At 38.9% G+C, this 16,907-nt stretch overlaps 1 protein-coding gene across 4 annotated transcripts in view; it reads right to left on the bottom strand.

Annotated features, from left to right (window-relative positions):
• Window positions 1–16,907, bottom strand: part of zbtb46 (zinc finger and BTB domain containing 46) — a 75,891-nt gene that overhangs the window by 7,560 nt on the left and 51,424 nt on the right. For 2 of the 4 annotated variants that reach the window (XM_084098910.1, XM_084098911.1), the window contains exons 3-6: window positions 12,748–13,017; window positions 6,323–6,552; window positions 4,809–4,851; window positions 1,329–4,699 (exon numbers count right to left, since the gene is read on the bottom strand). In XM_084098910.1, coding sequence (XP_083955036.1) covers window positions 4,101–4,699; window positions 4,809–4,851; window positions 6,323–6,552; window positions 12,748–13,017 — 1,142 coding nt within the window. In that variant the 3' untranslated portion in view covers window positions 1,329–4,100. Of the gene's footprint in view, window positions 1–1,328; window positions 4,700–4,808; window positions 4,852–6,322; window positions 6,553–12,747; window positions 13,018–16,907 lie in introns of those variants that run through there. The other 2 variants (XM_084098913.1, XM_084098912.1) reach the window with 2 other exon arrangements.

The following is a 16,907-nucleotide window of genomic DNA, read 5'->3' as shown; positions in this document are numbered from 1 at the left end:
TGTCAGTAGGACATATCAGTTTACATTATCTAACATTACGTTTGCCATTAATTGTAATAATCCTGTGAGATTTTTGTATGCACAAGGAGTCTGACTACAGCCGATATGATCTGATCGAGTCCGTCTGTGATTACATGAAGAAACAGAAACACTGAGACAGACTAAATCCAGAAGAACTGCATCAACGTCTTCAAGACGCTCGAAGAAACCTAAAATACTAACGTGCCTAAGACTTTTGCACAGGACTTTACCTGTATTTTAATTTATATATTTTATGTAATTTATTTAATGGTAGCACTTTATTTTATAGTCCTGTTCCCCATGTATATATTATAGTAACTACAATAACTGGGTAATAACTAGGTTCTAACCCTGAACCTACCCCTAAACCTAACCTTAACCCATGTAGTTACCTTAAATTACCCGGTACTGTCTTAGGAAAGTACACTAAAATACACACAAGTGCACATACTGTAAAACAAAGTGCAACCTATTTTATAATAGTATTCAGTGCAAAAAAGTACAGTAAGGTCACTCATAAATGGTCAGTGTTCATCATCATCATATTATTATTAATGGAACTTTCACATCAGTTACTGTACATTCTTTCCAATTCACTCCGTGATCTAGTGGCAGACACTGAAGATAGCCAATGCTCTTCTATCACTTACAAACTGCAAGAGAGATACTCTCCCTAACTCACCTGCCCTTAGCTACCAAAAACAGCCCCAAAAGACAGTTTCCTTAGCAACCACAGCCCTGAAACAGATTTTACTGCTCAAATTCAACAAAGAAAGATGAAAAACCCACAATGCAGCATAGCATAGCATCCCATTGTTTGCTGAACAATTGCTGCACAAATTATCAACCCAAACTCACAAAACCAAACATCAATTCCACACGTTCTTGCTCTAATTCTTCCATCTTCTGTTAGCAAAAGATTCAGTCAGAGGCAACCATGCTTTATACTGCGATGACTGTAATGTCATCAGACAGTGATCTAGACCGACTCAGCTAATAAGCCGATGGGCAACATTTAGGTAAGAACAGACGAGAGCCCAGGTTTACCTGTAATCCATACGCATGAAACACCTGATGAGCACCAACATGTCTCAGTTGAGCAAATTTACTACTTCAGAATATGAACAGCTGCCCTGGTACTTTGACAATCTATACACTTTTTAAACACCTGATTTATGACAACAAGCTGACATTTGAGGTAGCAAATAAAGCCCATGTGATCCTCCAAACAAAACTGTAGTACTACAATTCCAATGTGAAGCTTGTGCTCTTTTTTTTTTTTCTTTGATAATAAAATAACCACACAGTTTTCATGATCAAATTTATTGTCTACAAAATTACAACCAAACAAATACACAATAGAATTATTCCAGAATACATAATTTAAAGAAATCTGTGCTTAAGTTCATTTCGGTAATAAAAATAGTGCAATTCAAAAGAGCTGTGACTGAGATTTCTGATGCGTTTTCACACCCACCGTTCAATCCTCTTGAAACAATATATCAGTCATTTAATTTCCTGAGGAGAAAGTGTTAAGACCTTGAAAACTTGCAGTGCAAATCTCTCTCTCTTTGCATAGTTCCTGAACAGTGATTCCTTTCACAAATCACCCCGCATTCAACACAGTTGAGATGGCAAATTAAAATTCCAATTTCGAATATTTGCCGAATTTAAAATAAAAAATCCACAAAACGGTGGAAAAACACACGTTTTAATGTTTTTCTTAGCCTATCCAGTTGAACCCACTTGATGTGGCGTCGCTGCGTTGTTCATTCAAAACACTGCAGAAATAGAGAAGCTGAATGCAGAGAAGGTTTTGGTTATGTTAAAACCGTTCACACACAGAGAACGCATTTTCTGCGCTTCTTCTCCATTGTTGTCTATGTAAACATGCGCTAGACGGACATCTTTGACCGTTACACTTGCGTCTCGCACAAGAGAGCCATGTTTAGAAAGCCATGTAAAGTTAAAAGAAGTTCTCGAGACTTTGTGGGTTTTTTTCCATTCCACTGCATCTCATGTTTTTAAACACAAAAGTGCTCTGTGTGATCGGCGCTTCGGCATTTTTTATTAAACTATGCATAAATGCATGCCGCTGTTTTGTTCATAATTGTTCATGCAATTTACGAAATTAGATTTGATTTATAAACGTTATGCACTTTTTTTACACAGTCAATTGGTTTGAATAAACAATTTAATGCAGTGCATTAATATTTTGCTCATTGCGCCCTCTTGTGGCCTCAGGACACAAGCCAAAAGCTTTTTTTTTCCCCTTCCTGAAATAATGCCTTTTAAATTTGAATAAAATTCAAATATTAGTAAGATTTAAATAAAAATTCGAATGTAGTTTTTCAGCCAATTTGGCAGCTCTACAACACAGCACCACGCTTAACAGTTTGAAAGATAACCGTTAGATCGCAGTTTCACTTTGAAACTTGGAAAGTTGTGTACCAAGCAGACATGTTGAATGAGGAAGAAATGCAACAAAGCTTTACATACGACACACATATTGGAAAGTATTTCAGAGCAGAGCGTGATCAAGACCTTCAAGACCACAAAGATGCCAGACAAACATCTCCATATTTTCTGAGGAGAAAAAAAATGAAATTGGGAGACTCATGGATAATTTTAGGGTGGTTGTAGTATGACAATAATCCACTTTTTTTTTTCACTGCGGTGTCAGTAAGAATGATGTTGACACATTCAGTTACTGCCAAATTTGATTTACTGCATAAGGGCACCTTTATGAGTTTACCCTGCATCAGAAAATACTGCAAACCCACTGATTTCAGTTAGGACTGTCCGTCACAAAGAGAAAAAAATGCCAGTGACACTCAAAAGTTAACTTTTGCTGCAATGCGCACTTGACAGGCATGACCAATCGCAGAGATTCTTTGAAAGGTGAATCGAGTTTCAGAAATCAATTCACTGCATTTCAAACTAACTTCTAAACTCTTCCACACTCTCCAAATGGATCTAACACATCCTGAATTCTCCATCAGAGCTTCCCCTAGTGTGTAAGCGCCCACTGTTACACTAGTAAACACGTCATAACTGTATGACATATGTTGTGTGAAAATCACAATTAGCATATCTTTGCCTCCAGGTATTACTACAAGATTAGACTGCCTTGAAGATTTCCCAGAACTCTCTACTAGACAAGTTTGTGGTCTGACCACTCAATGGCACGGCCAACTTTAAAGATAAAAAAAAAAAAAATCGTATTCACTTTAGACATTTCCGTCTTCAACAGTCACTAAAAGTGGGTAACTCTCGAAACACAACCATAGTTCCATCTACGTTAGCAAGGGTCCAGAAACCCCCCTAAATGCCCTTTCACTTTCCCTCTGGCTGTGTTAAGAGTCAAGACTTGGGAACTAGCGTGAGATCACACAACTTAAAAAGACTTGCGTTTCTTCTTACATCTCCTTTATCTGTGTGATTTAGGGTCAGCATGAGAGCAGAGAAGAGCTAATTACTGACATAATTCAGTGTACTCGCATAGTCATGCACACACATTTGAAAAAGACATAGCAGGGTGAAAGATTTAGGACCTAATCATCTCCTTCCCTCAAGCGCAGAATGCAAGAGAGAGATTCCCCTGCAGAGGGCAGCATTGTGCACAGGTTTAACAGCTGAATTCACTGCTCAACATCGAGACCCTTGTGCCTGAGTCCGTATTGCAGTCTATAAGATAGATGGGTGCAATGCCACCCAAAATAAAAAAAGGCATCGGCATCCAATGCACCGAGATCACTGTGTTCTCCAGTCTTTAGTGAGAACTTGAATAATCCTGCGTGGTACAAAAAGCAGACAGCTCTATATGCGACAAGAGAAATGTCATAAAACGTTTTTATTTTGCATAGCAATTGTGCCTATCAGCAGACATATGCAGTAGTCATAAAACAACCTGACGGTTTAGATATTCCAAAAACATATAAATCTGACATACTCTAAAAAGAAAGGTAGAAATATCAACAGTGCTGTGGCCAAAAATTGGGGAAAGGCCTGAACTGGGATGACCTGAAGTTTGTAAAACATTCCCTTATTGAAATGACGAGTCTGGCTGCTTTGGAGAATCAGTCGTCTATACGGATGTGGCCGTGGTCATCTTCCCGTAAGCTGTGCAGGTTCCACAGCTGCTCGCTGGGCGAGATTCCCGAATGACAGCAAACCTTGGCATGGGTGGCCAGGTTTTTCTGCGTGCTGAAGGTTCGAGAGCAAGCGGGGCACGTGTACACACGCTCGCTGGAATGCACGGACGACAGGTGGCGGTTCAGGTCGGTGCGGTCGCGAAAGTGCTTGAGGCAGTAAACGCACTGCATCAGCTTCCGCTTGAGGTGGATGGTCTTCTCGTGGCGGTCGGCGTTGGACTTGAGGGTGAAGCTGGCGGGACACTGCGAGCAGTGGTAGCGCGCCGGCGGAGGGTTGAGCGGGGACGCGGCCACTACGGGGCGATGGTGGTCGAGGCAGTCCAGCGAGAGGGCCATGAGCGAGAGCGTGTGGCTGTATTCGTGCTGTCTCAGTTGAAGCAGGCTGCTAAACAGTTGCTTACACAGAGAGCAGGCGAGCTCCTGCCGCCAGCCCGGCCCTCCGCCCTGCACCTCCGCCACACACACTCCATGCTTCTCCTCCACCATCTGATCTTCCTCTACAGGAACCTGGATGCGCTCCAGCCCTGAGAGAGAGAGAGGTGAGAACTAACGCCAGGATGTCGGCTTATGTATGTGAAAAAAATAACAGGCAGTCATGTGGCGGGCCATCGGCGTCACAGACGCCACACATACCTGCATTGTTATTTGGATTGTCGTCTTCCTCTTGCATTTCCTCCTGTAATAATACACACAACATGCAAATCAACACTTGTGTACTTCTGATCCCAGGTCTGTATAGAGGTGTGTACTCCTGAGGCATGCAAGTTCATGAGGTAAAACACACAAACAGACACACTGGAAAACGAGGAGAGAGATGGGAGCCTTGAAGGAAAAAAGAAAAGCAAAGAAACAGTCGAAGCAACAGAACCTGAGACACAAAAAAATAAATAAATAGCATGCAAAGAAAGCTGACGGTCTTTCGTGCAAAAAAAATATTTTTTAACCAGTATTTTTTCTTGGCTCATTTTCCGAGAATTCTAAAATGTTAACCTTAAAACAATTAAACTCTTTATCAGTAGGGTAAGAAAAATAAAAAAATAATATATTCAAATATATTTTCTGTAAAGTAAATGTATCTTAAGTGATGTTTAGATATTTTTACTGAATAAAAAGTACCATTTGGCGAGCAACCAGCAAGATTTACGTAAAGGTTTAATGGCTTTTCTACTATTTTTATGTTTGTATTCTATCAGTTATTCATTCAACTTGGGTTTTCAATAGCATATCCAACAGGTGGAGACAAAGAGAAAACCCCTGGCCCACAAGGGGATATTTAATATTTTTCTATGAGGAGAGGTGTGTGTTTGTTTGGAAGGTGGAGGGTTACAGATCCGATTGTGTTTTTTCAACCGTCCTGTGAGATGCATGCAACTTGAATGTCTATAGATGTGGCCCTTCCCCCTTATTCTCGTTCCGCCCTCCCTTGCATAAGAGTGACACATTATGGTTTAAGCAAACAGATGGCTTGTCCACAGAGATGGTACAACTTCTTGGGGGGGAGGTCCTGTGAAACCAAATGCCACCTCAGCACACACGGGGAGAATGCAATTTCCTGCTCACTCTAAAGAAAACTAAACCCAAAAATCCACCCTGCCCCTAAGCATTGTCCCTCTCTATTGATTTCTACCACCACCAGGATCCCCCTCTTATCAGAAGACCAGAAGCTGCGGAAGTTGTGATTTGATTCACAGAATGACAAATGCAAAGGGCGCACTGAGGACGACAAACATCCTGAAGTCGGTCACTTTTTTTTTTTTTTTTTTACTGATTTTAGGGGGGAAATATGGTAAAATGTGTTAGTTATTAAGATATTATATATTAAGGCGGACATAACCCATTGGTTCTTGTCCAAATATAACTTTTACACTTGGTCCCCTCAATCTTACATGATTGGATAAAGACATAATGAAACCAACATTTTTGATTATGTTTCTCAAGGAAAGGAAGAAAAAGCAGAAACATGAATTAAAAAAAGAAACAGAGAACATGCAAGAACAGAGCTGGCAATGCAACAAAAAAAAGAAGAAAAAAAGCAACAACTCTTCTACAGAAATCCGACAGATTCTTAATAAAGAGGATACAGTATATACCAAGAGACACACACAAAGCTGAAGGATAAGTGGCCTATAGGGTGTTGTTGGACTTACCTCAGTGGGTGAGGCCTTCAGGGCCTGTTCCGCATTGAGTTTGTCTGGGGGGCCCCCAAACTGTGACATACCGAGGGCCCCTGGGGGCCGCAGCACAGATGGCGGAGGCGGCAGTAGAAGAGGAAGAGGAGGAAGAGTAGACTGAGGAGAAGATGAAGACGCCCCGTGTTTGCTACCAAACAGGGCCCCTGGATGGTGCGAGCTGCTGCTGCCATTGGAGCAACGAGGCCCTGAGGAGCACAGGAAATGAGTCTCACCCACCTACTCTCAGACCAGCGGCCATCTTCCATACAGCAGCAGAGAGAGAGGAGGAGGAGGAGGAGGAAGAGGAGGAGGAGGGAGGAGGGGGCAAGGGGCACACATAGCCTTCATTTAGAACCAGAGAGGGAGAGGAGGTAAGAGATGAAGAGACCGGAGTGGGGTTAGGGCTTGGCCTCTCTCGCTCTGTTTTTTTGGTCCTCTCCATCCACCCACGTGCACACACAAAGGATGACTGTATGTGTGTGTGTGTGTGTGTGTGTGTGTGTGTGTAAGTGAGCCATAAAGAAATAGGAAAGAAGAGGCTTTTAAATAATGGCGGAAGTTCTCTTCATTTTAAAACCACATCAGGCTACTTGCCAGAATCCGTGCGAAAAGTTCAAACGTACACGAAATAGATTGTAACTGCCTTACTCGGCAGACATCAAGAGTAGCAAAGGTTCAGAGAAAAATGAAATATTTACACCAATTATATAATGTTAAGGGACAAATGTGTCATTTTTATTTGACTTCTTCGATGGATGATTTGTCTTTAATTACTGTATAGAACAAAAAAGCTTTAATGTACAATAATTAGGCATGTCAATTTAATGTGTTAATTCAGTGCATAAATGTAAAAAAATAATTAATCATGCCCTACGACCTGTATGCAATTCTGTAATAAGGAATTTTCCTAGCAAGTTTCACCTTTTTAAAGCTTTACTTGATACTGTGTTCGCATTGGACAAAGATGTCAGTCCGCATTAGACTCTTGAAAAAGAGTTTTTGTGATTTACTTGTCTGTCACAAGAATTTGTGTTGCATTGAAACTCTGAATTATAATAACAAATATATTTCCTCTTTAGACCTGTGCTAGATCTATACTATATAAAAGGTCATATGTGTATGTGTGAGACAGGTACTTTCAAGCCACAGTTTCTGAATGTTCTTCTGGTTTTTCTTCTTTTTTTTGGGAGAAGAAGAATGTTTGTGGACTCCTGTTGTTGGGAATATGCCGGAGTTGCTGGTTAAGAGCTAAGTGGACAGATGCACATGCTACAGTAATGCACAACCACGAACAGATTCCTGGAATTCTCCACTCCTACACCGTCCACTCCCATCCAGCACACATCACCCCCTCATTTCTCTTTCCTCGTGTCTGCAATGCGTGCTACAAACTCCTCGTCAATTAACAGCTATTGAAACCGAATGTATGGTTCGCATCTAAACATTAGTCCATTGTCATTCTCGTTTGTAAAATTCCCAACTAAAGTGCACTCGGGTGCTTTGATGTACGTTGCAAAACTTTCCAGGAACTTATTCGGGGGTAAGTGAAAATGTGGTGTAGGTTTGAGTGATCGGATCTGGGGCAGCCATTTGACCCGATTACCACCAATAGATATTGTCCATTACAACAGATATTTAAACACTGATCACAGGTCAGGGTTTTGATCAAGCCTGCAAAGCTTTGTCTCAGGCTTTAAACTAACTTTCACCTCTCTCCCATTAGTTATCTAAATAAAGCAACATGTCCTACGGTTGGTTTCCCAATCTAATGGAATCTACAGGGAGAGAATTCTCTTATGAATGTAGATGAGAGGTACAGGAAATCATTTATTATTACAGCTCATGATACACCAGATTTAAGAGAAACTAGCACAGGTTTACTGGCACACTGAGGTTAACCACCAGCTGCCATGTCTTTTCTGAGGGAAACGGTACAAACCTTCATGTCACGTTCCCTTAATGATACCTAATTGGTAACAATGCTTGTTGTTTGGTTTGGAAGACACGTTACTCTTAGAACAATTTGCTGCATGAGCTTTGGCTGCGGAAATAGTATGAATGTAATCCGGACGTACTACATTTGTGTTATCATTGTCATGTGACCTACCAGTGTCATTTAACTGCCATTCACAACTTTTCTCCCATGGCCGTATCTCACCAAAAGTAGTAGTAGTCATCCGGGTACTTACTGTTTTATGTATATTGTTAATTTGCACATAGTACTCTTTTCATATACTGTTTGCCTACTGTATAGTAGGGAAGAATGCTGTTTCGGATGCAGCTTATGTTCAGCATGGGCAGATCAAACACGAAACTGTCTAGCTACAACCCACCGAAAAGAGTAATGATCTATGAATTCTGCAGAAAAGGAAGCAGAGAAATAGCTCGAACTGCAGGACAGTTTTACCTTCATTAGCGAAGCATTTACACCCAACAGGAAGGCACATGCTCAGGTCTAATTTAATGAAATTTCAGGCCAAAAATAACCAAACATTCAGCTCACTTCTGCTGACAGCTTGCCAACAGATGCACAATTACGAGCACCTTCATTTGAATTCCACCTAAGCCAAGCAATTGAATATACTTGGTTCCAACTAATTTCCAAATGTACTCCAGCATGTCCTATCTACAGCAATTTAAACTGAATTTGCTCAGTTGATCCATGTTAATAATTAAGAAATGTTTTACAATCAAGAGTGCTGATCTAAGCTTGGGTTGAGTTTATCCAATATCAGTTTTTATTTTGCATTGCCAATCACTATTTCTAAACATCTTGAGAAAATATGAAAGTACATCAACTGATTAAAGATAAGGGAAAAAGAAAAAGGTATTCTAAATGTAACAGTGCATATACTACCAGTCAAAAGTTTGAACACACCAACTTATAATAATTATTTTCCACATTTCACATTAATAGTCATCAATGTATGAAATCATTACATACCTCCCATTTTTCCATTTGTTATCAAAATTTATATAAATATTTTAATGATTATATATATATATATATATATATATATATATATATATATATATATACACATACACGCACATTAAAATCTAATCCTTTTGATGAATATTTTAAAAGACAACGAGAAAAAAAGATTCTAAAAAATGTGTCCAAATTGAACTTGTAATGTAGGTGTGCTTGTTACATGTCTACAAATAAGACAGTAAGGACAAATTCAGTAGGACAGAATACAGTATTAATATGGTATATGTATATTCATAATCATAAACCTATTTAGTTATCTAAATATTTTATGCATACTATCCCATGTGCAGTAGTGTACATTGTTCTGTATTGTATTGCATTAGAGCATTGTATATTTTACTGTGTTGTAGTATTATCAGTGTTTCATTTATTGTTCACACTGTATTGTATGTGGTTTGGATTGTACATTGAGTGTGTAGCTTGTTCTTTGGAACAACTCAGTGATTCCTAGTAAGTGTAAATTTGTATATCTGTATGCATGAAACCATACACACACACACAAACACACACACACACACACTCCCCTGAGACTCCGGCAGTGGTGTTGAAGAGGACAGGTTGTCAGCCTGCTGTCAGTGTGTATAGATCAATGGAGAAGACAGGCACACACCTAAAGCAAGTTACACTACTAAACCTGACCCAGGATCAGCCAATAACACACAATCTGGGTTAATAACAGCAGCCTGCAGGACGCAAGGGGACCCCCGTGACCTGCTCGGCCCCATCAAATCAATTCCTTTCCCAGAGACTTCAACAAATCTACTTTGAAGTTTGTGAGAGGAGGGTGACTAGTGATCCGTCAGAGCGGACACAGTGCGATTGAACGAGCGCTGTTGTTTTAGAGGGTGCAGAACCCCAAACAATCATTGGTTGATCGGTTACATATTAACGAGAGTGTGTTTGGGCCAACTTCAACACGCGTCCCTTCATGTGGAACATCCTCAAGATCTTCCGTGATCATTGTTTAATATTGAGATTCGATGAACAAAAAATAATGGATTTTCATATCTCTAATAAAATCACAAAGAAATAAATCTATTGACATTATTATACACTGATCTTACAGAGACACTTTATCTAAAAATGATAATTCCGTCATTATTTACTCTCCCTCATGTTTCAAACCCACATAATTTACTTTCAAGCTTCAAAAAGGGCTTAAAGCACCATACAATCAGTCCATACAACTTGAGTAATATGAGTGACCAAATTTGTGTTTGAACTCGAGAACCGGATCAGTCCGTTTCGTGAATGAATCATTTAGGCCAATGTGAACTGGATTAACTGATCTATTAAGAAGATCTAACTTAAGTTTGTTCAGGAATCAGGAATTGCTACTTTCCTCATGAATGTACCAAGAAGAGCTAAAGCAGATGGCATGATTTTTAGCGAATAACGACATTTTTGTTTTCCAAAAAAAAAAAAAAAAAAACGTATCTTTTTGGATTATCTTTATCTTTTGTAATCAAACCACATCATTTAGAGTCCACTTTTCACAATCCAATCAATACGCGATTAAAATCAATTCATGCGCAGCAATTTTTCTTGATGAATATCCTGTTTTACTCTGAAATATGTCACACTAAACAGTGAAATGGTGACTTTAAGCCAGAAGTAAAGATCACAGGAACATTCTGCCAGTGCTGGTGGAAGGCAGGAGGATTTGTACATTAGCGAGATGATCAGATTAATGCTCCTCTACGTCGTCTTTTAGCTAGAGTTTGGGAGACAAAACCTCCTGTGGCGTGAGTGACAGCCACTGTGTTTCATCCTCAAGAGTGGCCATTAAGACTTAATGTAGTTCAGCAAACACACACTCTTGAGCCTGCCCTAAGGGTTTTAAGAGCAGGAGTGGTTCAGAGTTGTCCTCCCTCTCCTATTCACAAGACTGAACTTAAACAGACAAAAGAGACAATTACCAACCCAGGACAGAGGGAGAGAGAAGGAGACAAGGAGACACAAACTCTTAAAAGGAAATAGCCAAAAATAACAACACACTCACAGACATTCAATACTTTGACAAAGTGATCGAGTGTGGGCAAAGATTGGGTTTGGCGAACCCAAAGCTTTTATTGAATTTCAGTGCCATTCATAAAAGCTCTGCTGTTTTTGGAGGAGGTATTCTACCACAAAAATGTTACAACTCACACACACTTCACCAAAAGAACGTGTTGAGGGTATAAATATGTATGGATGCATCTAAATATGACAAACTACACTAGAAATTCTAGTCATTCCTCAGTTAGTATATTGTATTACATGCATTGAACTACATTCAAATGTGAAATTCAACACTGCGTTCTGTCTGCAACCATTTAAAACAGTATTTTTACATCTAGAGTCATTATGACTACACTGCAATACAGACTATCTCTACAGGGTAGCAGACATCACATCATTTTTCAATGTCCCATCATAAAAAAATGATATTAACACACACACACGTTTGGTTTCCATGTTCTATGGTGACTTTCCGTAGACATACCCGTCACAGAAAACATTATGCATTTTTTAGAATTTCATAAAACATCACTTAGTATGATTTATAAGCAGTTTTCCTCGTGGGGACCAGAAAATATCCCCACAAGGACACACATTTTGGATATTGCCATCCTTGTGGGGACATTTACCTGAACCACACACACACTCACACATATGGAATTTCCTGAGAATGTGTATTATCAATGTTCTAAATGTCAATATTTCATCATGCAATTCTGTTAATATTTAAGTATAACTGTCAATACTGTCTCCAGTGTTGAAAAGCAAAGTCTTGTTAAACTAAATCTGGCATTATATCTTAGTGTCAGGTTATATTAAATAATGACACTATGAAAAAATATGATGCCCCAAAGTAAAAAAAAAAACTTGATAATCTCTAGGCACAGTCAACTAATAGTATTTATTAAGACACGGGGGCACGAGGTACACAAAGACATACAGAGAGAGTTTATATAAGAGTTTTCAAGCACTCTATATACTAGCAAAAGAGCCGATACCATCCTAGCAAGAGCACAACTGTATAAGATTCTATAGAAACTCCGAGGTTTTGGACACATAAAATACAACAGTGGGTCTTGAAGCACTCAATGACAGCACATAAAGCCTTTACCATTCTAGCAGGACCACATACAAGTTCCTATAGATCCTCTACAAGAAGAATACAAAAACTCCACTATAGCACATACAGCCCAGCGGATAAGAACCTAAAAGTCCCTACAGGACCCTATGGTTTATGAAGACCTGTCTAAACCTATTGGAGAGTCTTCATGCACCCAATGATAGCACATAACACACAGCATATATTGTTCTAGCAGGAGCACATCTACATCCCAGTGGGATTCTATCAGAACCTAAGACTATGGAAACTCCATGAGTGAGAGCAGCAAACCACAGTTTGACTTACGGGAAAGAGAGTGTCCTCCCTTGGGCAGGTATTCGAACAGAAGCGGGTTATCCTCTCCGAGCATCTCTGCCCCCAGAGACAGCAAGCTGTTCTTGCTCATGAGGGCGGCCCGCAGGTTGGCCACCGATCCCCCTCTCTCCTGGGACACGGCCTCGTCCCGCTCCGCGGACAGAAACACGCTGTCCCCCGCGCCGGCCTCCTCCTGCTTGACCAGGAGGTCCATGCGCTCGCTGCGGCCGTCCGACATGTTGGCTTCCGTCACTTCTGCACCTGAGAGGAAAGAGAAGGAATGTTAAAGGGGTGGTTGAATATGATTTCACTTTTCTAACTTTAGTTAGTGTGTAATGTGGCTGTTTGAGCATAAACCACATCTGCAAAGTTACGACGCTCAAAGTTCAAAGCAAAGGGAGATATTTGCTTTTAAATAAATTGCTTTTTAAGGACTACAACAAACGGCTGGTAAGGACTACACCACATTGCTCCCAGGTTAGTGACATCACCAACCCTAAAATTTACATAAACCCACCCCTGGGAACGCGATTTACAGATTATCATGACAGAATATGCTAATCAATGACTAGAAGATAACTACACAATAGCTACATAAATTCATCAACTATCCATTCAGAAATGTTGTCTACATGTTGTCACTTCTTCTTGAGTCTCTCCATCTTTCAGACTTCGGTTTGAACATAAAAGGCTAAAAGTTTTTGAAATTTTCAGTGCATGTCTGTGTGAGTGCAAGCTCATGAAGCTCCGCCCCCTGTGCCGGGAGCAGCAGCTCATTTGCATTTAAGGGAACAGACACAAAACTGTGCGTTTTTGCTCACCCTCAAAAAGTTACAACTTTAACATGCTATAAAAATATCTGTGGGGTATTTTGAGCTAAAACTTCACATACACACTCAACTTACATCAAAGACTTATTTTAGACTTATTTTACATCTTGTGAAAAGGGCATTATACCACCCCTTTAAGAAATGCTCAGAGACACAAATATACACAATCACATTAAAAGATGGGAATTTGTCGACTAATTTGCAAGAACAGGTTCAGGCCTAGACCAGAGGATAGTGCATTTTGTTTCTGCAAATGTGTATTCTTAATTTAGGACTAAAATGTTAAGCATGACAAATGCGGCTGTGTAAAAATATCCATATTTTCCAATTAACCCTCTGAGGTCGACAAACGCGCCGACGCGTTTTGCCGGATTTTCTCCACATTGTAGCACTATAAACTTAAATTACTCCATCATTTATGGTCATACAGAAAAAAGAAATATAAAAAAAGAATCTGTGATATTTCTCCTTTTGTATGTGTCCACTTACAATCAAATCAAAACATTGTGCTTTTGTAAAATAAAGAAAATAAACAGGGTGTGCGTTCTGCCTCTCCGTCGCGGTGAACTTTTTTTTCTTGAGCACGTCTATAAACTGAAACAAAACTCAGCGAATACTTGTCACACATTTATGAGCCATATACCTTTATAAACATTTAAGTGTGTACTTTTAAATGATCGGATTCAAAACGAAAACAAATATTCTCTGTTTAAGTAATTTGTATAAAACCAACAAGATGTCCAGCTTCTCAAACGCTTGCTCATTACAGTTAATTTGGCCACGCCTACTCGCGCAAAAGATATTCACATGCAAATCTCCACATGGAACGCGAACGCGCTCGTTACCTCAACAACAAAACACTTCACTTTACTTTTCGTCGAGTTTGAAAGACGTGCCTGAGCTTACATTGGATTTAGGCTACCTCAGAAGAAGAAGAACGCGATTTGAAGACAAGAAAGATAAGGTAAGAAATTCTTACATAGCCTAGTTTGTTATTGTTGCATAAATGTCACGTTGCAGCTGAACTGTTGCTAGATATATGGGGAATATTATAATATTTAGACCCGTGTTTACTGTGTTTGTGGATATCTGCTCAAACATAGATATGTTTATGGTAACCATAATTTTTTATATTTGAGAGTGATCGCGTTTGAATGTATCATATTTTGCAAGCGATCGCGTTTGAATGTATCATATTTTGCAAGCGATCGCGTTTGAATGTATCATATTTTGCAAGCGATCGCGTTTGAATGTATCATATGTGTTTACTGTGTTTGTGGATATCTGCTCAAACATAGATATGTTTATGGTAACCATAATGTTTTATATTTGAGAGTGATCGCGTTTGAATGTATCATATTTTGCAAGCGATCGCGTTTGAATGTATCATATTTTGCAAGCGATCGCGTTTGAATGTATCATATTTTGGATGAAAGCAAAACGCACCAAACCGCTTCATGTTTTTATTATTATCTCATTTCATATCATCATAACGGATGGAAACATTTGAAGTAACATGATAATCAATATATTTTTCTCTAGCTTCTTTTGGAAGATTTATAGGCTGCTATAGGTTATTTATTGTTATTATTATTTTATCCGCACTGCGCATATACCTTATGCCTACAAGGCACAACAAACCTGGTGTTCATTATATTATATATCGTTGGAAACGTGTGTGTGTGTGTGTATTCTGTGAATTTTAAAAAGGAATTTTAAAAAGCAATTTTAACCAGAAAAATCTAATATTTATTTCCAAAATCGTGCAGGCCTTTCTCTTGATATCAGTATGTTCACTTTTTTTTTTTCAGGTCCCAGATGCCACTGAGGACTTCAACATTCACATGAGTCTCAGTACGTGAACATGGTAAAGTGAAAATCTTGGAAATGAAAGGTATGTACAATGTTTTTAGGAATGGCACAAAGGTCTCTGTCTTTGAAGTGCTTTTTTGGCATTTGTTGTGTATCTTTGGATTATGTTGTGTTGTAAATAAATCAAACAATTTAAAAGCCATTATTTTTTAAATCTCCTCATTTACAGTATTGTGCAAGGTTGCTCAGAATGATAGGGGCCTGATAGCTCCTAATAGGGCCGTTAGGGGAGGTTCTTTGTCTTTCTCAGGTGAGAAAAGCTTACATATTAATGAGCTCTCGCATAAGGCTTTTTCACACAAAACACATCGTAAAATTTTTAAATCAATATATTGTCTTATCTGAATGAGCAGTCAGGGTGATTTTCACATAGTTTTGCAGCAAATATTCTAGGCTACGTCATACAATTTTCAAAAGTCTTGTGAAGAAATAATCAGTATGGGTTTCATGGCCTTATTTCAGTGAGAATTTTTTTTTGTATTTTCAAAAACCACGCATAAATGTCATTATCTCAAAACTACAAACTTTTACATACATGCTGCTGATATATTATTGTAGCAGAGTTTGTGCTGAATACAGTGTAATTAGACTTTAGCCATGAAAATGTCACAAGTAACAGAAATAACCAGAAATGTCAGAGCATGTCAGAACACCTCCAGGGCCCAGAAAACAGCTCAGACCTCAGAGGGTTAACTGGGACTTTTATTTGAACAGTACTGTAGAACTTCTTAAAATCCCCAGATTGATCTCATGACTTGACTAAATGTGACCCTGGATCACAAAACCAGCCACAAGTCGCATGGGTATATTTGTGGCAATAGGCAACAATACATTGGATGGGTCAAAATGATCCATTTTTATTTTATGCCAAAAATAAATGGACAACTTTAAAGGGGATTTTCTCAATGTTTTTTGCACCCTCAGATTCCAGATTTTCAAATAGTTGTATCTCGGCCAAATATTGTCCTATCCTAACAAACCACACATCAGTGGAAAAATTATTTATTCAGGTTTTTTTGTGATGTATAAATCTAAATTTTAAAAAACTGACCCATGTGAGTGGTTCACAAATCTTATGACCAGGTTATTTTAATGAATGGTTCAAAAAGACAAATTACCATTTTGTATCTGAAAAACTGCCCTGTATATTTTACAACATTAACAGAAAAAAAAAATCAGCATTTTCTTCATGTAAAATGAAATGGATTTTCATTCAATTTATTTTCTAAATGCATGTTACTGATTTTTCTGTGAACAATTGCTATCATTTTAATCAAAATGTCTCCACTTGATCTTCTGGTGAAACACCATTCTTCTCTATGGTGCCGTATGCAGGTTTCCTCCAATCATTTTGTTCGTACATTAGCGAGAACTAATCTTTCTTAAAATCGATTGCAAGCTTGCATTCAGATCTGCTCCATCCAATTAACAACCAATTGATTGAACCAA

Source organism: Abramis brama, assembly GCF_963993115.1.
Source record: "Abramis brama genome assembly, chromosome: 22".
Taxonomy (NCBI): domain Eukaryota; kingdom Metazoa; phylum Chordata; class Actinopteri; order Cypriniformes; family Leuciscidae; genus Abramis; species Abramis brama.
Note: the sequence above shows the minus strand (reverse complement) of the source record. Positions and strands in the feature narration are given on the sequence as shown.